Below are 27,585 nucleotides of genomic sequence, written 5' to 3'. Positions count from 1 at the left end.
CTGGTGAAAAGTCACTATTCTTATGATTCTAGTAATATTTGATCTTAACAGCAAATGAGACGGAGAAAATAATGATTTTTAGTTTTTATAATTTGATCGTTGCTCGATATGGTAATATATATAGTGAGAAAAAAGAATCTGGTGAAAAGTCACTATTCTTATGATTCTAGTAATATTTGATCTTAACAGCAAATGAGACGAAACGTAACTAGGCGGGGCAAGACGTTATTTGCTAAGATTTTTGCGATTAGATAAATATAAGCGAGAGAATTCGAACCTGAAATGTTCGCTCGAATCAAAAATTGCAATTGTCCCTAATGATTCTCGCTTTAGATATAACTTGTACATTGTATCGCACATGATGACTCGTTCCTACATGAACAGCTATGTACTTACGAATTATTGAAGGAAAGGTGTGTAATAAGGATTGTTGTTTCAACCAACATTTCGAAAACAAAGAGAGATTCTTTTTGTCAATAGAATTGATGTAATCATTGTTTTTATTAAGTAAGAATTTATCATTTCAGAAATATAGGAACAATTTCGTTATAACATACGCGCGTAGATCAAAATTTTAGGATAAAGTTTATTCGTAAAAAATTTTTTTTCTCCCCATATTATCACTGCATTCTTTTTTTTTTTTTTTTTTTTTGCTTTGCTTTGCTTTATAAAAATCGAAAAAAAAAAAATTACTCGTAGTATTTAATTACTCAGTTTCGACAATAGCAAAATAAATAAAAAATGACAAGTGCGGAAGATCGTAAGAGCAAAAAAGTGGAAAGAGACGTAAGCCTGATAAGGCGATTAGATAACTCGATTCGATATTCCCTACATATTTATATTACAACAATTCCATTAAGAAGCTTGCAGGTAGAAAATAAAAAGATATTGTATCGTTCGACGAGCGGTATCTTACATGCTTCTAACCTAAATAGAGAAGGAGAGGATGGAAGCAGCAAAAAAAACAGGGAGAAAAAATTCATATTATGGTGTGAAAAATGGATTTAATACGTTTCCTGGAAATAAATCGAATTTTTCAATACGTGAAACCACAAATGAAAAACAGGAAAAAGGGAGAAGAATGGATGTGTGAATGAGAGAGAGAGAGAGAGAGAGAGAGAGAGAGAGAGAGAGAGAGAGAGAGAGAGAGAATGGTTGTTGAACATTGAAGCAAATCGTTCTTCATATATTTCATGCGTCATACATACACACACCATTAATTCATAAATTGACTTAGACGTTAAGCTTGCGGTTATCTATTTACTAATTGCGGATTAATGTAAAACCATTCGTACGATATAAGTAATATGAACATAATTAAAAAAAAGGGGGAAAACTGATAGGAGAATTACGGGAGGGAGGGAAAGAAGATATGGGGAGGAAGAAAAAAGAGAAAGAAATACGAGGACACAAGAGAAACAAATTACCGGCCATATTAATCTAGGATTTTATATCATGTGAATTTAAGAATGGAGAGAAATACTAAAGTACTTCGGTGAATACTCGAGTGAATGGATTTCTAATCTGATGTATTTCATTTGCAATTGGGCGTGCCGCTTGCCTCATCTGTCACACATATTGCACGACGGATAAATTAGCAATACTCTGCTATCCTTATATCTTTGATTTATTTTTCGATTCGCTTTTGTCTCTCTGTGCCGATATGCACCGATTCAATTATTCATCTTGATTCAACAAATGCTGAAATTATTTTTCAATTAGATATTGAAGAATGAATGAAGAACAATGAATCTCTATTTAAATTTTACTTCAATTATTCTATCTATTGATGATAATTGCTGTATCAATCTTCCTTTATTGTCTTGTTATATTTATTTTAATGTATATCTTTAAATTTTATTAAATTTTATTTTCAATTATTTATAAAATGACTTTTTTGCTTGTAAAAAAATATACAATAATCTTTTTGTTAAATATTTTTCAATACATTTAACGGAAAAAAGAGTCTGAATGAAATTCACCGTACTTACCTACCGCTGAGTGCACAGAAGGCAAGTGTTTTTCCTAGTGAGTACGAGATTGCTAAACAAAAATAATAAATGCAACAGTGTCTCTTCGACTGGGCATAAAAACTGTAGGAATTATACAAATTCCCAATACCGTATCCTTAAGGCATTAAGCTAGGCAAATAGAGATTTTTATACAATTTATAAGGCGATTTGCAATCGATTGATTTATTGCACGTTTACTTGTTGACTTTTTGTTATACACACATGGGTACACTGTGCTTTCGAGCTTGCATCGTAGCAGCCTTATTTAGAATTCAGATATTAAATAAATGAATTATATTGTTATAATTTAAATATCATTGCCATTGTACAAAAATTAAAGTAATTACTTTTTCTATTGGAATTTGAACATAAAAAAAATTATCATCTCATTTCTTTATTCTTTTAGCTTTCAACTTCATAAACCATTATTTTTATTATATTTATTTTAAAAGTGCATCGCATAATGCTGTGGCTCGGGTGAAGTTTGAATATCAACTGAAATTAGAATTACAAGATTGAGATTAAGTTAAAAAAAATACGTGAATATCCTATCCATAGTTTCCGTTATCGAGACAACGGTTTTTATACAACTAGAAAGGTTGCTGCGATGCATCGTGGTGCCTAGTAAATGCATTACCTATTGTAAGATATTCTCTCTCGTCGCTCGAAATTTAAAATAACCGATTATTATCGTGCTTCTGTCACATTCGTATAATTATCGTGTGTATTTACGAATCTCTGCACGGGCGATTTAGTGCATGAAACGGATGGATTACTAAGACAAAAAAAAAATTGAGGTTAGGCTCGAAACTTAAAGATTGTCCACATTTTATTCATTTACGTTGACTATCAATGATTTCGTTCACGAACAATGTTCACTTTGCTGAAATCAGATTCTCTTCACTGAAACTAGGCTAGAAATTATGGCACAATAATGTCGGTAACATCATTTCGCTCTACATGAACTGAAGTCTTTGCCAACCTATTCAGCTCATCAACTATTCCAATTAATTTATCAACTAGAACAAAATATCTCATTCTTTGATCATTTTGTCTTTCAATTCATTTTCTAATTTATTTATTCACATATTTTCAATTAAAATGATCCATTATAAAAATGATTCTGTAAATTTTTGATGCTAATCATACCATATTACATTGAAAATTGTATCTTCGTTTAGATTTAATTGATATCTTGAAGAGAAATTAGCAATATAAATTTTCACAATTCAAATCTCAATAACATCATTTAACCTGAAGAAAATATATTCCAAATATTTATTCGAAATCGAGAAAAAAATTGAATATTTTTAAATTAATGTTATTATGAAAAAAAAGAAAGAAGGAGAACATTGTTCTAAGATAGAAATATTGTCTGATACAGTAAGTCAGCGCACTTTCACTTAATCCAATCTTGTACGAGTTAATGACACAATGAACAAGTCCAATTAGTTAGTAAAGTTTAGTAAAGGCGTGAATCTGTAGTTCCACTGTGTTGATCGCTATATTAGAAACAAAATCAATTAGAAACACACCCGAAGACGCTTCTTTTCATACTATACTGTTCGCTGTACCGGTTACCGGTTTTCTTCACCACTTACGCATAGATGGCAGTATGCACTAATTTTCGATGCTTTTCATATTAGCATGCAACATTTTGTTATGTTATCAAAAATTTTCTACCCTTTACACTTGTATTTTATTATTTGCTATTGCATATTTATATTTGTCGATGTCATATTCTATAATAATAATAACATATTGAATGTTTTATAAACATGTCATGTATTTTTGCAAATACATACTGTTATGTAAAACTGCATTGAAATTTAGATTTACAAGTGTAAAGTGGATCAAATGTAATTTTCTAATAGCCAATATAGGTATATAAGTAGATATTACCTCGAGTCAAGATTTCAATCGTTTCTAATTTGATGGAAACAAATGATTAAATTCTTATTATATTATAATTATTGAATTTCAATATTAATTTTAAAAAAATTTTTAAAAATTGAATAAGAAATATGTTGGAAAAATATCAGTCAAAATTATTACTCGAGAATTCTTTCTTGAAAAAAAATTAAAATATTTTTTGATTAAAAAAATTCATACCACTAAATTATCAATATTTATAATCATAGCAACGAAAATATTACTTTCAAGATTCATTTAGCAATATTATATAATATACTTTTAATACAGGCATATCTTGACAATGAAATGTTTCAAAATCGAAATGTCGTACACAAGGGATCCACGAATCGTATCTTGTGTCAACGAGCTTCGATTCTGAGTATCGATTATATGTATTTCGATTGAAGTCTTTCACTTCATTAGAATTTTAACGATATATTAATTATTAAATATTCAAAAAAAATAAATGACCAATAGATATGTATATAAATATATAATAAATAATGTGATGAATAGGAATACTTTCAAATATTATTAAAAATTAAAATTAAAAGTTTTCAAATTCATAAATAATGATAATGATTTATGAATTTAATCGTTTAGATTTAAATTGTAAAACTTCAAAATGAATAATTTCTAATAATGATTATCCAATGTTTTCCTACTTATCGACAGTTGATTAATTCAAGATTCTTCGACATTGTTGAATTCTTAATATGCAAATAATAATCAACTTTTAATATTCATTATAATGAAGCTTTTAATAAATTTTCGAGGCATATTATCTATTGCAATACGCGTATCAAATGAGTAAATTATCATCTGAAAATTTCGGGTGAAACAATTCATATCAAAAATACATAATCAATATTCTAGTTAATGGATCCCAAGAGTACAGCGATTCGATTTGCCAGTTACGCGTTGTATGTACCGAGTATTTAGTAACGTCCATGACAACTGACAATAACGGCTGTGAGTCCGAAGATGTGTTTTCCAAAAAATATTCCTTATTGTAAACCATTTCGCTTAACTTGCTGCGTGAGTTTGAATTTTCATCGAAATTCTAATGGAAACCGATCTATAAATATTACAAATTATTTAGTATATAATATAAATAATTCGAAATATATACAAGATCATAAAATATAAATTTAATAATATAAAGCAAAGATAATTATTATTTATAATTGTTATTTTGATATATTATTTCTTAAAGAAAATGAAAGTTATTTAATTTCATTAATGAAATATTGAAACATATGCAGAATTTAAAGTATTAGAATTTTGGTCGGTTTTCATGAAAAAAATTTCGAAATATGGAAAGACAAACTATCTAATCGTCGCATGAGTACAGCAATATACATAAGTACTCACTATAGCCGATTACGACAAAGTTACAAAATACTTAATACTGTCGCTTATTTTGCAAATAAAGAACACTTCTAACGAAAGATGGTTATGTCGATTATTCTTAATTTGTTCTTAATCATTATAAAAATCATTAAATTATAAAAATCAAAAAATTATATATAGTATATAATTATTTAAGATATGGATATGGACAAGCAATGGAATAATCAAATAATATAAATCGATATCAATGAAATATTATAAGTTTCGAAAAAATTATTAAAAATTTTTAAGAAAAATACATTTCAATATTATAAATTAGAGAAAAATAAATTCTATTACATTATTTCAAAAATTGAAATAGTTACTATATTGTAAAATCGACTAACCATTTTTGAAATATAGCATTTGGCGACGAACTTATCCATAAAATTTGAACGGTTGTGTTCAGAGGAATTAGGGATTTGCGCTAAATTCGATGCACTTGCAGTAAACTATTTTTTTACGAAGAAAGAAAAAACGATTCTGCCCTGAAACTCTTGTTCCGCATTGTAGCAAAAGAACTAGCTTTTAAATATTCAATTTCTGAAACCACGGCAACGGTGTACGCATATTGTGATTCAAGTGTCTCACGGTCCCACAAATTAATTAAACCATTTCTTTTTTCGCGATCATAAATGCATATCGTCTTCTATTGTTTAAATTGATTTAATCGCAATTATTCTAACTTATTCAATTTTATCGAATAAAATTTGCATTCAATTGTTTAATTATTTTTTATATAATAATTTATCTGTGAAGAAAGCTACAAATACAGTGTACAATTATACAATTATTGTACTAACGAATACTACTGGTACTTGTCACGCAATGACTATGGATTATTATGTATTATTATAAAATAATATCGTTAGTTTTCAAGCAAACGAATAAACATGAGAATGTGGGGAGATGAAAATTGTAACATATTTGTTGATGGCCAATATCAAATATGTATAAAAGTAATAATAATGCAACATTACTAATAAACAAATATTACTAATTTTGTTGTAAATTTAATAATTCCCAGATTAAATATATATCAATTTTTTATTATATCTATTTATATTATTAGAATAACCTATATCAATTAAGAAAATATATTCTATTTTTCATTATAATAATTTATATGTAAAATAAATTTGTTAAATTATAAAAATAATTAATGATTATAAAAATATATGATTTCATAATTCTAAGTTTCATAATACAATAATAAATTATTAGATTAGAGATTAATATATAAATTAAAAATATTTAAAAAAATATATAAATATGTAAATTAAAAATATTTAAAAAAAATGTTAATATATTCATGAAACGTTTTTAAAGTTTTCTCGATTTTAGAAATCAAAATAAATATAAAACTTAATATATAAAATGTCAGTTGAAATTTATTAAATGAAGCAAAACAGTGATAGAGCGAGAACTCTATCTCTGTCATATTGTCATTTCTTTATTTCCATCTAACTTTATTTAACAGAAACTTCAACTATAACTTAATAAATAAGTCTAAACTGACATTTTTTTATATCAACTTTTATATTTATTTTTGTTTTTAAAAATAATCTTCCAAAGGTATTTCATGAATATATTTTATTTCTACATGAATCAGTTGACTTGTTATGTCAAACGTAAAAAGATGTTATAAAATTTTGGCGGTATATAAATCTTTTGTTTATTAATTTAAGTTAAAAAATGCCAAAACGTCCATGTCCTTTTGAGGATAATTTATTACCTCAATTGAAAGTACACGTATGTCAGAAACAAGTAGATAACGGTGTTTGTCAAGAGGAACGAATGAAAAATGTCTATGGTATGGAGGTTATAATACAAGATGTTCAAACGAAATATTATAATAAATATAAATATAATATTAATATAATGATAGACATTAATTTTTCTTTTTATTTCATATAGAGAAAACAATGGATTTATTAAAAGAAGGTGTTAAAACATTATCACAAAGATTAAATACTTTTACAGAATTAGATCCCATTAATATACCATCGTCGAAATCCTGTTGTAAATCCAAAACTGAACGTATTCAAAAACAAATGATATTAAATAATAAATTAGAATTATTACGAGCAGATAAAGTTACAAAGGTAAGTTAATCATTTACTAATTCTTAGATATATTTTTTTATTATAAATATTTTTGTCTTAATATACAAACAAATATAAACGTTTTAAAGTTTTAAAATAAAATTAATATCTTACTTTTTTTTATCTTTTATAAGAATATTCAACCAAAATATGATCTTTGTGAATGCAGTCGAATAATAAATCAAAACATGTTTAGTAAATGTTCCTATTGTGATCAAATTTTATGTAATTTTTGTCTTTTTGAATGTATCAATTGCTCAGAATTATTTTGTCAAAACTGTTCTTTACCCACGTAAGTTAGTTTAATTAATATATATTAAATTATATATATTATATTATAGTATTAGAAAATTAAACTTCTTTTATTTTTACAGATATGATAATGAAGAACAAAATAAATGTCTTAATTGTTATAGATAAAATTAAAATATTTTATATAATCTTTTTATATTTCATATTTATATTTACAGATTTTTTAATGTAAATGTTTTTAAATTAATAAAAACAATAAATAGAAACATTCATAGTATGCATTATATATTTTAAATAAAAAAAACAACCTATTATTCTATCCTTGTTTCATCTTTTTTATAAGGAAAATATATATTTAAATTCTTTAATAAATATTGTTTTCGTTATTCATTATATGAAAAATTAAAAGTATTTCTATAAGAAAGTATCTTGAAATTAATCTTAATATATTTAATTAGAAATTAAAGATGTATAGAATTAAAAATAGAAATAGGGAAAATAAAAGATCATCGTTTTAAAGTGTCCCATAAAAATAAAAATTCACTAAAATATATTTTACAGAATGTTACTATTATTTCGATGAGTTCAAAATGATAGTATATCGGTAATCGATAGTTTGAAAAAAATTAAAATATATTTTAAACAATTTATATTAAATACATTTATAAACGAATAAAAAAAAATAAATAAATAAGTTTTCAAAAAAAATAAATACTTTATAACGAAACGCATCTGCATATTATCACGTGTATTCTCTAAAACATCTGAATGACAGAAAGTGAAACTAAACGAAATAAACTTTAAAGTAAATCCTGAATTTAAAAATATAAGTAAGAAATATTGCATAAATAATTCATTTATTATTATTATTTATTATACTTGTATTAATAGTTCACAACATTTATTTTAATATAAATATTATTTTTAAAATAGAATATTCTAATAATTGATATAAAATAAATCTTTTATTTTAGTTTTAAAATTAGCATAATAAAATTATTAAATATAATATAGATATAATATAAATTTCTACTTAAATTTAGATATCAATATGATTCAAGGAGATAAAAGATCACATATATTAATTGAAGATAAAAATAATAATACATTAAAAATCAACAATTTGGTAAGATACATATATTTAACATTTTAAAATTTTATTGCTAATAAAAGAAATTAAAATTAAATATAAATCATAGTTACAGAATGCTAAAAAGAAAAAACAATGTGATTTATCACAACATTGTAAAAAAGTGAATGTTACACAAAAACTAAAGCAAAAGAATATAAAAAAATGTCAGAAGGTTAAAGAAAATTTAAATATTCCAAATATGTTTTTAAAATATAATGGAGAAGCATATAAATATCAAATTCAACAATTAAATTACTTATTTAAACAACCCTTAAACTATTCAACACTTACACAGGATGAATTATATGTATTATATAAAAAATATAAATCAGATGGACATTATAAAAATAATAAGAACTTACCATCATTTACAAGTCATTTTGTCAATAATATATTTAATGAAAATATTCATTTTCATGATAAGTTTTCTGATATACAAAATATGAAATCTAAAAACAATGAAGACATAATTGCAGATCTATATTGTAATAATCTTAATGAAAATCAACATATAGAAGAAAATTCAAAAATATATGAAATTCTACACTCAAATATAAATCAAGATCTATTGAAATGTACAGAAACTTCTCAAGTAAATAATATGGAAAGTAGAATACATAATAAATATCTTTATAATGAAGAAAATACTTTATCAAATAATAATTATAATTATATGAATCATAATGTACAATATAATAATTTGGAAATATTAAATGATATACAAAATATTGCTCAATCAAAATCAAACACTAAAAAAATTTCTAATATAGAAGAGGATTATTTTACATGTAATTTAATAAATTCACAAAATATTTCCAAAGAACATCAAAATTCCAGATATATGAATAAAAATTTACTTTATAATGTTTCTGATACAAATATGCAATATGAAAATTTAACTAATGATAGCGAAATTTCACAAGAAAATAATATACATTATCCTGTACAGTATAATAATTTCTCATTAAATCCAAACTTTTATAGTGATTTCTATTTAAATAAATGCAATAGCACAACTTCTATAAATAATAACAATTGTCAATCATTAAAAAATGCACAATCAATTTGCATTCCTCACATCACAAACTTGGAATCATGTTTTAATGTAAAAAATTCTATCACATCTTATCCATTACCATTGATTAAAAGTCATTTAGATGAACAAAGTAATTTTAACTTACCTATTTATACAGATACATATTCTGTATGTAATAACAAAAAATTAACTCATATTTCTAATGATAGTGTTAATGATATTCAAACAAATTTTAATGCTTATAATTTAAATTCAAGTGTAATGTCAGATGATATACATTCACAAATAAATACATTCATCCCATCCTGTGCTAATATGATTAATCAGTATAATTAAAATATTATAATATTTAAAAATTTTATAAATTAAATTTATATGTTATAATTTATATAATGTATAAAATTTTATATGTTATAAGTACTCATTTTTTTTTAAGAAAATTACAAATATTCAATATTTATTTTATATCAGTATAAATTTTTAAGACAAATATGAAGTATATAAATTTTTTTCAGATAAACCTTAAAAATATTTTAAATATACATGCTTTAAGTTTGAAATATGAAATAAACATAATATATTAATATCATAATTTATATGTAAACTTTCTTTTTTTACTATCAATTTACATTTTTATAAAGAAATAAAAAAATATTTTTAAAAAATATTTATAATAAATAAAAAAGATTTATTTATAAAATATATTTTTTTAATAGAGAAAATAATTTAATAATTATGTAAACCAAAATATTATAGTTATTGGATAATATTTTATTTGAGTTTTCTTAAAATTTATTTAAGTTGTAAAAATTCATTGTATTTATGGAACAAATAAAAAATATATTTTTTTAAACTTTAAAGCATTTTAAATTTGTACATAATTGAACCAACATGGTCCCTATGATTTTTTTATTTTTTTCTTTTATAATATTTGAAATATAATATTGAATTATAAATATTATGTTACAATATAATAATTATATTATATTTATATAATTTTAATATATTTATATTGAAATATAAATATATAAAATAATAATTGCATCTTTTACAAAATATATTAAGTACAAGACATATGTAATGTAATATAAAAAGTTATTAATTATTTTACTTTAAATAATTAAAAAATATAAGTATGATAATACTATTGATAAACTTAATGTAAAAAAAGCAATTAATAACAGATCTATAAAAACATATTCTTAATTTTTTTGTTTAATTTTATACAACTTAATAATTAGTATCAAAAATTTAACAATTAGTTATAAAATATATTCTGAAATTGTTTCAGAATGAAGATTATACTTTTCTGATTAAATATTAAATTTCAGATTATTATATTATTCATAAAGTATATATAAATATATACAAGAGTATTCGTGTATTCGTATAGACACACAAATAATACAGTTATTTAAGAAAGACATTCTTACAAGTTATAATGGTGTTATATTTGTATGGTCCTTTATATTTTTTCGATAACCAGAAAAATCAGTTATCAAATCAATTTCATCAACATCCTCACTTAGAAGCCGACCTTCGATATCATCCTTTGATCTTCGAAATAATCTGCAATTGAAATATGAATGAATTATCAAATTTATTATAAAAATATCAAAATATTAAGTATTACTATAGAGATTAAAATATACATATTACCTTATTTTATATTTATTGATGATATTCTTATATTTCATGAATTATTTCTTATAATTATATCACATCATTTTATATTAAGCTAATATACAGCAAAATATTTCATAAGACATCTAAATTTTTTAATGTTAATGAATAATTATTATAATAATATAAGCATTAGTGGAATGTTATTTAAAATATATAATTTAATAATCAAATTATAATAATTATAATATACTTTATAGATTATTGTTATTTGCTTTCTTTCTTTTTTCTGTAAGCATATTAATCAAATACTGCCAAATTAGCAAAGAAAAAATTTACAATTACATACAATATTCTTACAATCAAAAAGATTGAGAGTTCTCACAAATTTTCTACTACAACATCATAAATCTCCAAGACAATTTTTAACTACATTAATACACATATAGATCATAAAAGATGAAAACTGTAAAAACATGCAAAAAACTCACAAAGATTAAGAAATAAGCAAATTTTTAGGATCAAATAATTTATTTAATAGATAACATATGGATTTTTAAAAGATATGAATATTTATTTACAAAATTTTCTTACAATAATTGAAATTGATATACAATAAAATATATCTTATTTAATATCAATTATTTACATTTAGTACAATATTTACAATTCATATAATAAAATTAAAAATGTTCCTGTTAAAGTATTATTTTGATATTATATTTTGTAATTATTTAATTTTTATTGGACAAAACTTCTTTTAATCAGTCTTATATAGTTTTAATAATAGTTTAATTAATAATAAATCATTATTTGATTAATGAAATGTTTTCATAAAATTAATTTAAAGTTCACAGCCTGTTTTATTCTTTTACAATATAATTAAAATATTGATAAAAAATTTACTACTTATAAAAAAAATTACATATATTATCAAAAACATAACTCACATGACATCAAAAACTAAATTAGTTTTATCATAATTTCCATTTAAATAAACATTCTTAATATTTTTGTTAGTTTAATACAATATTAATGATGTAAATAATAAAGAACAAGCACATAAAATTTATTAAAAACTGACACCTTAATATTAGTGTGTTATAATTAAGAAAAATATCAATTTATAATTTTAATGTCAAATTCTATCAAGCAGTAGGATTGTTACAATTTCTTATAAATTTTGAAAATATAGGAGTAGTTTGAGCATACCTGGATAATGTCGATGTCGATCTATGCATAATGGGTAACACAGAATCATCTAAACCACGATGAAGAGATATTGTATCTAAATCAATCATTCTTGCAGTAGAATGAGCATGCATTGCTAATAAATATTCTGATGTTTCTAATGTAGCCTTTGTTGGTTTATGGTATCTAAAAATAAAATAAATAATATAATATTATATTTTTTTTTATTATTGTTATTTCTTTTATTTTTCATTTTTAAATATGAAATTTTTTCTATTTAATACTTACAATTTTAATAACAAAGAACTGCCAACTACAGATGCTGAGCTTAATGCCATTGCTGCTGATGACATCCAAGGTTGAAGGAAGAATCCAAAAGAACTAAATATTCCAGCAGCAATGGGAATACCCAATAAATTATAGATACTAGCAAATAAAAAATTCAGCCTTATTCGAAGAACCGTTTTTCTTGATAAATCCAGACACGCAATAACATCCAAAAGATCATTCTAAATTATTATTATTATTAATATAAAACATTATTATATAAAACATATAAAAAACAAAATATTAAAAAAGAATTATTTTAACTTACTCTCATGAGAACTACATCAGCAGCTTCTACAGCAACATCTGTGCCAGAAGATATTGCAATACCAACATCTGATTGTGCAAGAGCTGGACTATCATTAACACCATCTCCTACCATAGCAACTCTTAATCCTTGATCTTGTAAACGTTGAATTTTAGCAACTTTATGCGAAGGTAACACTTCTGCAAATACTCTAGTAATACCAACCTATATAAATGATAAAATAATAAATAAATTCATAAAAGATGAGTAAATGAAATTACTAAATAAACTACTAAATAAAATCAAGTAGTTTACTTGTCTGGCAATAGAAACAGCTGTCTTTCTATTATCTCCAGTTAATAGAATAACTTCTAAACCCATTTTTTTTAAAGTATAAACTGCCAAATGAGCTTCTGGTTTAACTGTATCTGCTACACTAATCATAGCTACTAATACATTATTTACTGCTGCTAAAACAGCAGTACATCCTAATTCTTCTTCAGCAACCATTTTTAATTCGACTTCTTGTGGTATATTTATACCATTTCTTCGCATCCATTCTCTATTACCAATACATATTTCATATACATCCTCAGGATTACTTTGATCACCATGAGAATCTGGATTCAATAATAATTCCAGATCCAAATTCTGTCTTTCTTGACTTGTATTTGTAATTGGCGTAACATCGATTGGCACATTGTTTAAGGTATATGTTCCAGAAGATAATTTTTTTACCTCATTAATATAGTTAATAATTTTCTCAGATTTTAATGCATCGATCAATATATTTGAAATATATGACACTTTACATTTAAGTCCACAACCAGCAACTGCTTGAAAATTCATACACTTTCCAGTTGTTTCGGAAGCTATTGTTTCCTTTACGTACCGGACAATCGCTTTAGAAAAAAAAACAAGATTTACTAAAAATTTTATGTTAAATTTAATAAATATGTATAAAAATTTTCAATATTTTACCTGATGCAATTGGATGTTCACTATTTGCTTCAGCTGTACAAACAATAACTAAGAACTTTGCTAATGAACAAAGTTTTTCATTTACAAAGAGACTTATCTTTGTTACCATTAATACACCGTGTGTTATCGTTCCGGTTTTATCAAAAACAATGCATTTAACTTTGTGCGCATTTTCCAAAGGTTCAGCACCTTTTATTAAAATACCATTTAATGCGCCAACTCCAGTACCAACCATAACAGCAGTTGGTGTAGCTAATCCTAAAGCACATGGACAAGCTATTGCTAATACACAAAGAGCACTTCGAAAAGCATACTGAAATATAATCTCTTCTCTATTCATTCCCTGTTTATTAATTTGATCATTGTGCGAAATTGGTAAACTATTTATATTTATATATCCCACTATTATCCAAATAATTAAAGTCACTATAGAAACAGCTATAACAAGAGGAATGAAGTAACCCGCTATTTTATCGGCTAAATGTTGAATAGGTGCTTTATTTGTTTGTGCCTCTTCTACTAATCGTACAATTTGTGCTAATGTTGTATGTTCTCCTGTATGTGTGGCAGTAATTAAAAGTGGACCATTTTGATTTATCGAGCCACCTATTACAACTGACCCTTTCTTTTTTGGCACTGGCATGCTTTCTCCAGTAATCAAACTTTCGTCGCAAGTAGAGTGACCCGATAGAACTTTGCCATCGACAGGAACTTTAGCACCTTGCACTACTTTTAATATATCTCCTCGTTGTACTAAATCTATACTGATTAATCGTTCAGATAATATTTCATTATTAGGACCTAATGAAACAAGAACTGCATCCGTTGCTTTTAAAGACAATAATTTCGATAAAGCTTCCGAAGTTTTGCCCTGAAAAAGTATATTATATTTTATTGATTTATTAATTTTTGTAAATAATGTAAGCATGATATTTCAATAAAAAATTAAAACCTTTGCAACATGTTCCAACCATCTTCCTAAACTTATGAACACTAACAACATTGGAGGAGTATCAAAAAATGTTTGAGGACTAACATGTTCCTGCATTATCATGGCTGCTGTAAGTACGGCAACTGAATACAAATAAGATATTGTAGTAGTCATAGAAATTAAAACATCCATATTTGTTGTTCCGTGTTTTAAAGCTCTGTACGCTTGTACATAAAAATGCCAGCCACCAAAAAACTATAAATATTATTCTATTAATTTTCTAAAAAAATTATTTTTCAATTTAAATAAATACTCAATTACCTGAACTGGAGTAGAAAATATAAAAAGAATTAGATTTTCCAAAGAAAGACCAGGTACTATACAACACATATCCTTATGTGTTTTTTCACCAATAGACATATCCACCATAAAATATGTCATAGCTAACATACATGGTATACCAAAAATTAAAGAAACTAAAAATGCAGTTCGCCATTTATTTATTTCTTCCCTGTAAAAATATATAATATAAAATAATATAATAGTATAATGTTTCTATTTATTTAATAGAAAATAATGCTTACTTTTGATCCAAATAATCTCTATTTTCTTTATCTCTATTACTAAATAACATGGCTGTGAAACCTAATTTGTTAATACATTCAATAATATCTCTAATGCCAATTTTTTCTACATCGTATTTAAATTTACCACGCTGAGTTGCTAACGCAACTACTGCCGAATGAACACCTGGCAATTTTTTCACAGTTGATTCTATTTTATTCACGCAAGATGCGCACGTCATACCTGCAATCTATAAAATCAAAATTAAAAATGATCTCATTAATTATAAATCATATGAAATAAATGACTTTAACGGCGAAATTGAAATTGAAATTGAATAAAAAGCTTACTTTCAATTCAACTTCACCTTCCCCTGTGCCGGGTTCCTCAATCAAAGTAGTAGGAAAACCCAATTCGGATATGCTGGATGCAATGTCTACTGCTCTTATCTTATCCGGATCAAATGTAATTTCTGCTTTGGCTGCCATCAATGCAATTAAAATACTATTTACACCATATAATTTTTTACAATGTTTTTCTATGGCAGCAACACAGGAAGCACAAGTCATTCCCTTTAAGTAACAATTATAGTAATCATTATAACAATTTATTTTAAAACAACAATCCGAAAATTAATTGAAATTAAATTTTGAAAGATATCAGTAATCGATTGATATGAAAAACGGAGAATATAGAGAATAATGAGAAATGAAGAAAAATATAAAATCCTTGAAAATTGAAATTTTCGTCAAGAAAATTACAATTATAAATTGTCAAATCCAATACTATATTCGATGAAACAGCTTATTAGCGTTTATTTATTATAATTATATTAAATTAATTTTTAATATTTAGAATAGAAATCAATAAGAATTTATTACATTGAGATAGATTCTGATCTTGAAATATATTGTCAAGGTCATCATATTGAATGATTTCTTCCTAAACAAACTAAATATATATATATATATAACTTGCATGTTAATTTTTAGATAAGATATAGTTTTATACGAAATAAACGAATCGCTTGCGATTACTTATTATAGATAAAGTATGCTATTTGGTTTGACCTTATTTTCGGACGGGATGAAACATAAGATTCAAGATAACAACAAATCACAAAGAGATAAGCCGAATGACAATGTTATTCTTTAGAAAAAAATAGAATGATATTTTTTTTCAGTCTATTACTGATTTTTAACTGATTTCAAACAAATGAAAGAATTTATGTCTTCCTTTTTCATGCATTTCTCACTCATTTTCGTATCTTTTATTTTATCAACGATTTCAAATAAAAAAAATATAATTTATTTATTTCAGAAAATTATTCAGTTATTATTTACAAATCAAAATTTTATATAAAAAAATATTTTTCATTCAGTACATCGTATTTATACACGTTTGAGTAAAATTTGAGATAGATTTATAGGTAAGTTTTAATAATTTAAGAATTTTATATTAATTTTATATATTATATTATATATTGTCATGATTTGAAATTGAAAATAATTTAGTTATAATATTTAAAAAATGCAATTAAAAAATTTATCAATTTATATTAATTATTTATAATTGAAAAGAAATCATTTGGAAAATAAGATATACATATAAATCACTTATGATAAATTCGATAAATCATAAATATATATATTAATCAAAGGTGTCATCTATAGATAAAATTATATAGCATTGTGTAAGCAAATATGAAGAATATTTTATTTGATCAAGCTAGATTTAATTCAAATTTAATCATCTGAATCTCAGATATAATATAATACATAATATTTTTGCATCTTGGAAAATAAGATTTATAGTTATAAATACATAAAGAAAAAGATTGATAACATTGACAAGTTTTATCTTAATTAATCGTTAGTGATATTCTGAAACATTTATTCTTTCTTTTTATGTAATATTTACCGTTATATGTAAGAAGCATTTTGCTGTTTGATTCTCTTTTTTCACATCACCTCCTCCATTCAGTTCTAACGAGACATTTCCACTGTCTGGAGGATTAATGTTTAAATTAATCGTTGTGTTATAAACCATCCCATTTACTTCTTTAACAAACGAATTAAAACCCATTTCTTCAATGAATCCCGATATTTGTTCAGCTGTTACATCGTTATCGCTATAAGAAACTCTTGCTTCCTTGTTCTCTAAACTAACATTCACTTGTTTTATTCCTGATTTCTCCGATAAAACTCCTGACATGGAAAAAAAAGAAAAAAAATCCAATAATTTCTTTTTCGTTGCGAACAAGATTCAAAGAATTTTTGTTACTCACCGGTAATAGTTTTAACACAAGACATACAAGTCATTCCATCGACGTGTATACTACATATACTAATGTTTGATTGTGATACATGATTTATCTGTTTCTTTTCTATAGAATTACTTTCTTCCTTAAATAAAGAAGCGGTAAAACCCATATCCTCTATAGCTTCGACCAATTCTTCAGGTGTAATTTCGTTTGCTTTGTATTCAATGTAACCTAACTTTTCTTCTAGGATTATTTTAATGCTTAGAACTTCTGGTCGACTACCTATAGTTCCCTCGATATTCTTCACGCAGCTTTGACATCTCATACCCTCAATATTAACCTTCATCGTGCTAGAAGCATTCGAGGAATCTTTAATCTCTTGAGATCGAGGAATGCAGACCAAGTGTGTCGAGCCTTCATAATCGACATCTTCGTCACCATCCCTGAGGGAAAGAGAATCGATCTTTTCAACTTCATTCATTCTTGAAAAGCATCAAAAATCATCCAAAATAATAATAATTTTTGTATCATATTATTAAAATAAGCCATAATAATAAATAATTAATTTTCTGAATAGAATTGGTGAACGATAAAGAAAAATATTAATTATTGCGTTCATTGTTAGATTATTATGATTACATATAAATCTTAACTATGTGATAAAAGTGATTATTAATTATTAATAAATTTATAAAAAAAGAAGGAATAAATTGATTGTAATCAATTTCGAAAAAATTTTTTTAAATACATATATTTCACTTTTCATCATTATTTTTAAATTGTTTACAAATATAAGAAATATGTTATGTTTAATCTTATTTTTAAAAAAATATAAAAAATATGATAATAAAAATTTTCTAAAAAATAAAAGTTTTATCATTGCTATTATTATTTATCATCAGTTTATGATAAATATATATTGTAAATATATATATATAAATATATGGGATGATAAAAAATCTAATATGTATAAAATTTATAGTAAGACTTATTAAAACGAATAAAATATATTTAATCAAGGAATTAATTTAATCAAATGATTTTTAAAAGCAATTTTTTTTCATACCTTTTATTATCAATTTTTGTTATTTAATTTCAAATCATGATTGTATTTATATTTCGCTTCTAAGAAGAATATTATATTATCTAATAGAATATATTATATTATAAATAGATACAGAGTATTATATACTCATATTATCAAAAATTATTTCATCGTAAATATAATACAAATTTTCAATAATCATGTAGTTAACTATTATTCTTGTACTATTAATTATTAATTTTCATTCATTATTCTATTATGAAGAATGGTAAATAAATATAAATATAAATATAATATAAATATAAATATAAATATAAATATAATTCAATATGATGTAAAAAAAGAATAATATATTAATTATGATATGTAGAATGTTATTTTATTTGTAAATAATAAAAATTGATTTTACAGGAAAAAAGATTACTTTTAGAATCTATGTTAATTTTTTTCAATGAATAATATAAATTCTATAAATATTAAATATCATTTTTTATCATTCTTTATATTATGTTATGATATATTCATATAAGCAAAATATATATCATACTGATAGAATACTATTAATATTATTGAAATACATGTATCCCATTCATAAAATATTGCTGATGCGTATACATTATTATTCATAAATCATCGAAGTTATCAATTGTAAACATAAGCTTATGAAACATTATCTATCAAAATTAATTTATGAATTTCCTTTCTCATATTTGTTGTGTTTACAAACTTTTTAAATTATTTGTTTAATATTTTTTTTTTTATTTTATCAAACTTGAAAAAAATAAAAATATTTATGATACTATGATACGGTATATTTTTTATTCAAATCAAAAAAATTTCTTTTAAATCTATTTAATGGATTGAAAATTTGATTATTATATTTTGATATATTTTTTGTATATCAATAAGATTATACGTCAATCTTAATATAATAATAAATTAATCTATTAATATTTTTATATAATTATTTAATAAGTTATGCATTATTATTAGTGCTTGGTGATTAGTGGATTAAAATAGATTTATATTAAAATTAATAAAATAATATTTTCTTATAATTTGTAATCCTATGATCTATATTACAATACAATCTATAAATTTTATTCTACTAAATCCAACGTTCAATCAAGATAATTATTTTATTTCAACAAGTTTTATGTATATATACAGAGTGTTAATACTAATTAATTTAAAGAATAGAATATTTTTGAAAGAGAATTAAAATTAATTCTGAAGAAAAATACAAAATAAGTACAAAAGTTGACATACAAAAATATCGAGGCTTATTTATTAAATTATAAACAATTGAAGTTTATATTAGAAAAATAAAATAAAATAAAGTATAAAACTATATGTCTTAATTCATTTAATACTATATAATAAAATTTCAATTATTAAAAACTTAATAAATTTTAATCATTTTAATCAGTTTAATCAGTCTCAATTATATTTTTTGACATATTTTCATATATCAATTTTTATTTTTTTTTTGATTTTTAAAATCAATCCTCCAAAGCTGTTGTATAAATATAATAACACTCTACAAGCTTCAGACTAATATTTGGATTGTAACAATATTATAATACTCTTTTGTATTTTATCGCAAATTATTTCATATTTATTCACATTTATTTATATTAAATAATTATAAATCGCAAAAAATTAATTATCAATATCATATTGCAACCTTAATTTTATTTTTTTTAATTTGATTATGTTTATATCTTTAAATATATTATTAAGTATCCATTGATTTATAAATGTACAATATATTTAATTTTTAAAATTGACATATAATTTCCATACATTTCATATTATTCATATTATCAATTATTAAAAAAAAAAAAAAAAAAAAAAAAGAATAAACATTAAATCGAAAAAAAGAATTGAAAGAATTAATTAATAGCATAATCTTGCATTACTTTAAATTATAAAACAAATATAATAAATATAATTTAATAATAATTCAAAAATGTATTATATTATACATTTGCAATACATATATTTTCATTTCCAACGATCTAATACGTCAATACGTTTCTTATCATAAGAGGAATTATAATTTGATTTATATAACTTGCACGTTTACTCATTAATGATAATGTTATAAAAGAAGATATGCTTTCATGAATTTATCAATTGGTTTTGCTTCAATTTTTCATCGTTGAATAATTTTTTTTTTTTCAATTCTTCAAATCATAAATAGTGTTTATTGTCAAGGATTAAAATAAAAGAAATAATTAAATATTTTTTGTTAATAATTATTATTCACTTCAGAAGTTAAAAGATGATAATAATACTAACACGATTTTATTGAATTCGAAAAACCTTACCAAAAAGAATCCGATCCATATTTTTCATAAATTAAAAGCTGTCTATCGTTATCCATTTTTTAAATATAATCACGAGGAAAAACTTTCACTATATAATCGAAGGAATAACCTTTGTTGGATTGTAAAAAAAATTGCAATTCGATTTGAATATAATAATCCTTTAAATGTAAATTTATAATAATAAATAAATAAAACTAAATATTATAAATTCTTTCTTAAAAGAAAGAAAAAAAAGAAGAAAATAACAAAATATTTAATAAACGAATATTTAGTAAATCGAAATATTAAAAAATTACTCATTAACGCGAAATTGTAATCTATATTTGTAATACAAGAAAAGAAAGCTTAAGAAGTTAAAATCAATAGATAAAAAGGATAGAACTCTGAGTCGATAAAGTAGATAAAAAAAGAACACTTAGAATGAACGAAAGGACAAATTCTGGATACTAAAGTATCGATTATTGCTAAAAAAAAAAATGCAATCACGTTACGAATCTTATAATGTATAATCGTAAACGTGTTCTGCGAGATTAATTCAAAAATTTGTTTATATATATTCCGAAGAAAATTGAGATCACGTTCGAAAGCGAACAAGTTCCGGTAACGAAGAGTGGGGCGCGTTCGTGCGTTTGACTCGAGTTGATATCACCGACCGACTGACTGATAAACTCCTATAATTGTATTGCCACACGATCTTTTTGCTCACGGCACTTATTCGTGACACGATCGTTATTCTCCTACGAAAACTAGCCGATATACGTTACGGTTGTACACGACTATTTTACATCTCGTCTAGCCGATAGTAAGAAAAATCTTATTTCAAGTTTAATTTACACAGTCTTATAATCGTTTTAAATATGAAGAATAGAAAAAAAAAAAAGGATCATATTTCTACACATGACTTTCTCTTCAGATCAAGTTTATATATAATATTATTTAAGTTTGTATTTAATATTAATTAAATTTTATTAATATTTACTTTTTTGATAATATATTAATTTTTTTATACCGAGATTAAATCTTATTAGAATAAATTTCTATTCAAAATAATTATTCAAGTAAAATTTTTATTTTATTTTTTATTTATGTGCCTGTATATATACTATATTGTTTTATTTCAAATAATATTATTTGAACAATAATTTTATTTTTGAAAAATAACTTATTTTAATATTTGTTATTTCATTTTCTATTTTCATATTTATGAAATAATCAAACTTATTTAAAAGAACATCAAACATAAATAAATCATTTAAAAATAATTGATTTCTCAAATAAGATTTTGGAATTTATTTGCATACATTTTTATTTCAAATAAATTTATGTTTTATTTTATTTAAAATAATTATTTTATTTCAAATAAAAAATATTCAATCTTGTTTTATATTTTTCAGTTATTTAACGTACAATATTGAAAATCACGAATAAAAAAAAAATCTTTTTATTTATGTATCGTGCAATTCTTCAAACTTGAAAGTTTTAGATACAAATTTAGGAAAAAGATAGAAGAAAAATACTGACTCCAATAATTTCATATTTCCAATCTTATTCACGAATCTTCTTATTCGTGAATAAGAAATAAATCTAATTAAGAAATAATTTTTTTTGAATAAAAAAGAATATAAATAAATAAAAATACTAAGAAATTATTTTTGATTATCAGTTCTTTTTATGTATTATACAGAGAAACTGCAGTATTTATTTTATCTGTTTAAATTACAAAGAAAATGAAATATTTTAAAAAATAAATATAGATATTATATATATAGATATTATATAAGATATTTATCTGTAATGTTATCTTTCTTCTTTTATATTTTCCATTATTTTTAATTTTACAATGGTTCATATATATATTTCTTTAATTATAAAAAGAAAATTAATATTAATTATTTATTTATATTTTTAATTTATTCATATTTTATATTTAAATAATTTTTTTCATTGAATCTTAAATAGAGATATCTATTTATTATATTTTCAGAATACGATTAAATATATTATTATTGTACACATATATTATAGTATATACAGAGTCTGAATGAAATTAAAAAAAAATTTAAGTAGTAGTTCTAAAGATTAAAATAAATGTAAAAATTGATATGCAAAAATATCCTTTAAACTATAAATTATTTTTTAAACTATAAATAATTAAACAACAATTTAATTTTATATTAAATAAAGCGAGACAAGCAGGAAGAGAGAGATGGAGATAGAACCATTTCATTATTATTGTATTTCATCTATTACAAAATTAAATTGCTTGTAACTTGAAAAATAATCTTTAATTATCATTTTTGCATATATTTTTGCAAATTTTTGTTTTAATTTCTAAAGTTAAGTTTTTAAATTTTTTGTCAAATTTTATTTGAATATCTTATATATATATATATATATATATACAGAATATTAATATATTTATATTTTTGAAGAATTGATTCTAGAGGATAAATGTATCATAAATGTATATAGAGATATGGATTAAAATTTATTTATTATATTACAAGCAATTGAAATTTGCGTCAAATGAAGTAAAACAATGAGACGATGATATGATAGAGATAGAGCAGTCACACTCTATCTCCATTTTTATCTAGGCAAACTTAATAATTTAATAAATAAATTTTAACAATTTAGCTTTTGAATTAATATCTTTTTAAAGATATCTAACGAATATATTAAGACTTTGTATAATATAATAATATAAGTATAATAATATTAATACATTGACTTTGAAACAAAAACAGTCAAAATTATGATTTATATATGATTATTTTCAAATAATTAAAAAAATTTGTTTTTAATCTTTTAGATTTAGTGTAAAAAAAATAGTTTCTATAAAAATATTTAAATTGTTTTAAAATATATTTTTATAAATATTGATTGATTTTTTAATTTTCATTTTTATTATTATTATTATAAATTAAATAATTTTTTTTTCTTAATTTTATATTATAAATTTTGATATTTCAAAAAGAATATCTAAAAATCACATTAGATTAGATTTCATATCAGATAAATTAAAAATAAAAATACTTATGAAATGACAATTTCTTTTCTTTATTTCAAATCTGAATTTTTTTACTCAAAATTATTTTTATGCAATAAAAAAAAAAAATTATTTGCTTAAAACATTTAAATTATTGTAAACTACTGAACAAAAAATTATAAAAATCATTAATATTAATTTTTAAATGATTTGTAATATCTTAAAAAATTTGTTCATTAAATTTAGATTTAATAATAGTTTAATTCTTTCAAAAATTTTTCTTTTAATAATGTGAGTACAATAATAAAATAATATGAATTATAATAGATTAAAAAAAATTAAATCAAATATAATTTTTAATATAAAATATATAATAATATATAATATTTTTTTAATGAGAAATTTTTTTTTTAATATTTTTTTTAATATTTAATAGATTTTATATCACTCATTTTAACAAAAATATAATAATTTTATAAAAATAATTTTAAAATATATTATCCTATCATTATCTCGTAAAAATTATCATTATAAAGGACAATTTTTATTCGCAATTAGAAATCATAAAAAATAGAAAAACTATTCTTATTTTTTATACATATAAACATGCATATGCATAGAATTTTCGTTTCAAATTGTTTTTATTTATATTATACGATTTTGTTTAATTTCAAATTATATATGTATATAATAAATATAATGTTTTCAATGAAATAGAACAAGTTATTAATTTTTTGCAATATTCAATTGATATATGAAACAAAACAGATATTCTATTTCGATATTTGATTTATTTTTACAAGTGTAATACGAATAACTATGAATAATTCATAAAACCGCAAACTTTTATCTTGTTTCCTTTTCTTCGATAGCTTCGTAAAAACATTCTCTTTTAAAATATAATTCGAACAAATCGAAAATACGTTGAAGAAAACCGAAGCGTAAATCGTTTGATTACTTTCATCGAATTATTTTTATTTATTGAATAAAACTATATTTCCGATAATGTTAAAAAATAATGAACAATAAAAGCAAAAAAATGTATGTTTACGATATAATGGAAATATTGAAAAAATAAAAAAAAACGATAAGAAATAAAATTAGATAGATCGAATAAAAATGTGAATACAATATACTGATCAAAAAATTAAGTACATTGAAATAACTGAAAATTATCACGGAATGAATATTTAATACTACGTGTATTTGAAAACGATTCGAATGTATATTGCATGAACAAGAGAAAGGCATGCTCCAGATCCACATACAGAAAGATAAATGTCTCGATTATACTAATAATATTATTTCTTATATTATTTTGTACTTTTATTTCTTATAATTCTATATTTTTTATTTTATGAATTATAACATTTCAAAATATATGTACTAGATACTATATGTACAGATATGTACTCATATATGTACATATAGTAGATTTTTTTATAAAAAAAATTTTTTTACTCTTTATTTAATAAATTAAATACAAATAAAAAATTTAGACATAGATATATATATATATTTTTCTATAATACAAATTGATGCAATAGTTAACTTACCCTAAATATTTAGTAACATTCAGTAATTTATATCGCCAATCGATATTTACTATCTTCCGCATTCTGACATAAATGGATAATATGCTTTTTTTTACATTAATAATTTTTTTAATATTTATAACGATTATTAAAATTTATAATAATACAATTTAAATAATATGTAATAATAAAAATATATATTTCTCGAACTGAATTGCGATAAAATCGAAGTCATATAGTAAAGTAAAGGAAACTCGCGTTTGCTACACACTTGACGTTCAATCAATAGATCATGATCAAATTTCGAAAGTCGATCTATTCTCTGTTTCGATTAGAAAATAAAACCGCCACGAATCACTATGCTTTTTGAAACTCGATCATTCAATAACATTCTTCTATTCCACACGTTCCGTCATCAAAGCATTGTCGTTCAACTTTCAAAACTATTGCGTTAAAATAAAAAGATATAATTTATCTTCAATACCAACTTATATACTTCGACCAACTTATATGTATAATTTTTTAACAAACTTGCTTCTTTTATATATACATGTATTCTTATCAAAAATTTTAATAAAAAAGCATTAATTGTAAAAAAAATTATTTGTCCTTACCAATAGTAAATAATTAAAAATAAATATTGATAACATTATCAACAATAATTATCAATATTATATATTATTATAAAGCAATTTTTTTTTATTTTATTTCTTACTTAACCTATTTGATTAGCATAAATACAAAAAAATATTCAGGCAACTTTTTTAAAATCAAATATAAAATTTAATGCAAAAAAACAAATATTTTGTAATTTTTATATGTAAACACATATAAAAATTTGTTTTATTTTGTGTATATATTCATAGTATAAATAAATACTTACTTTTCTTTTGTCAATGCCAGCTCTGAATTTACTGCCTCTCCTCTATTGCTCTTTTGTCCTATAAAATAAAAAATATTAATTTTAAATATGATAAAACCCATTTAATGTTAAATATGTTATAAAAATTGTTATGAATAAATAATAATTTATAACAAAGAAATTAACAGATAAAATTACCTGCTGTACTTATTTTATCAAGCTGATAATTTTCATCTACTAATGTTTTTGTGTTAACCACTTCCATGTCTTCTGCAAAATTACATTACAAATAGATAAATATACAATTAAAATTATCTATTAATAATATTATAATTATAACATCTTTATTATTGACATAATAAATTAGTAATGACATTTTATGTATTAATATTTTTTTGATATATATATTCTAATTGAAAAATATTTAAATTTAATTATAAATTCAAAAATTTATTTAAATTTATTGATGAAAAGTATATAAAAATAAAATAAAAAAAAAATAAAGAAAAAAATAAAAAGTTTGCATTAATATTAATAATATTATTAATAATATAAATTAAATCATGAATCGATATTATTCGTTTATTATTTGTTATATTTATATTATATATTATATATATTATAAAAGAATAAAATTATCATATAAATTACGTATAATTAGGAAAATGTAAAATCATACCAGTAAACTCTACAGATGAAATAAAATACTTTCATCAAAGTGAATAGTTCAATTTATGTTCCAATCTTTTCACTATTTCACACACACTGTACACTATCAGAGTGGCATACATTACTCACAAAATTTTATTCACCGATGAAAACTGTGAAAATACACTTTAATTCAAATTAAT

General features: G+C 22.3%; 3 protein-coding genes and 1 long non-coding RNA gene across 9 annotated transcripts in view; 2 read left to right on the top strand and 2 right to left on the bottom strand.

Annotated features, from left to right (window-relative positions):
• Positions 1-2,946, bottom strand: part of LOC113219295 — a 66,137-nt gene extending 63,191 nt beyond the window's left edge. Inside the window, exons 1-2 of one of the 2 annotated variants that reach the window (XR_003306218.1) lie at positions 1,992-2,946; positions 632-1,701 (exon numbers count right to left, since the gene is read on the bottom strand). This is a non-coding gene — a long non-coding RNA (uncharacterized LOC113219295). Of the gene's footprint in view, positions 1-631; positions 1,702-1,991 lie in introns of those variants that run through there. The other variant, XR_003306217.1, reaches the window with a different exon arrangement.
• A 3,805-nt stretch (positions 2,947-6,751) lies between these two features.
• Positions 6,752-7,843, top strand: LOC100576487 (apoptosis regulatory protein Siva). Its single transcript, XM_003249106.4, has 4 exons — positions 6,752-7,131; positions 7,236-7,423; positions 7,558-7,715; positions 7,798-7,843. The coding sequence occupies exons 1-4, from the start codon at positions 7,014-7,016 to the stop codon at positions 7,841-7,843; spliced, it is 510 nt and encodes a 169-aa protein (XP_003249154.1). The 5' UTR covers positions 6,752-7,013.
• A 422-nt stretch (positions 7,844-8,265) lies between these two features.
• On the top strand, positions 8,266-10,197 carry LOC107965656 (GATA zinc finger domain-containing protein 14-like). Its single transcript, XM_026445903.1, has 2 exons — positions 8,266-8,271; positions 8,875-10,197. Exons 1-2 carry the CDS (start codon positions 8,266-8,268, stop codon positions 10,177-10,179), a joined length of 1,311 nt encoding a protein of 436 aa, XP_026301688.1. The 3' UTR covers positions 10,180-10,197.
• Positions 10,198-11,209: 1,012 nt separating this feature from the next.
• On the bottom strand, positions 11,210-27,559 carry LOC412379 (copper-transporting ATPase 1). 5 transcript variants are annotated; one of them, XM_395837.7, is made up of 15 exons: positions 27,414-27,559; positions 26,933-27,004; positions 26,756-26,813; positions 17,995-18,413; positions 17,628-17,914; positions 16,058-16,279; positions 15,728-15,957; positions 15,465-15,654; positions 15,165-15,398; positions 14,213-15,083; positions 13,547-14,133; positions 13,253-13,456; positions 12,946-13,166; positions 12,679-12,843; positions 11,280-11,412 (listed from the first exon to the last, which is right to left on the bottom strand). In XM_395837.7, the coding sequence occupies exons 2-15, from the start codon at positions 26,997-26,999 to the stop codon at positions 11,280-11,282; spliced, it is 3,888 nt and encodes a 1,295-aa protein (XP_395837.3). In that variant the 5' UTR covers positions 27,000-27,004; positions 27,414-27,559. The 5 variants fall into 5 exon arrangements, with proteins under 5 accessions (XP_026301496.1, XP_395837.3, XP_006557809.1 ...); XM_026445711.1 differs by lacking the exon at positions 27,414-27,559 and having other exon boundaries at positions 11,210-11,412; positions 26,933-26,999; XM_026445712.1 differs by lacking the exon at positions 11,280-11,412 and having other exon boundaries at positions 12,519-12,843.
• Positions 27,560-27,585: the final 26 nt, after the last annotated feature.

This window comes from Apis mellifera, linkage group LG16, assembly GCF_003254395.2.
Source record: "Apis mellifera strain DH4 linkage group LG16, Amel_HAv3.1, whole genome shotgun sequence".
In the NCBI taxonomy this organism is placed as follows: Eukaryota; Metazoa; Arthropoda; class Insecta; order Hymenoptera; family Apidae; genus Apis; species Apis mellifera.
The sequence above is the reverse complement of the archived record's forward strand: the minus strand, read 5'-3'. Positions and strand labels throughout refer to the sequence as shown.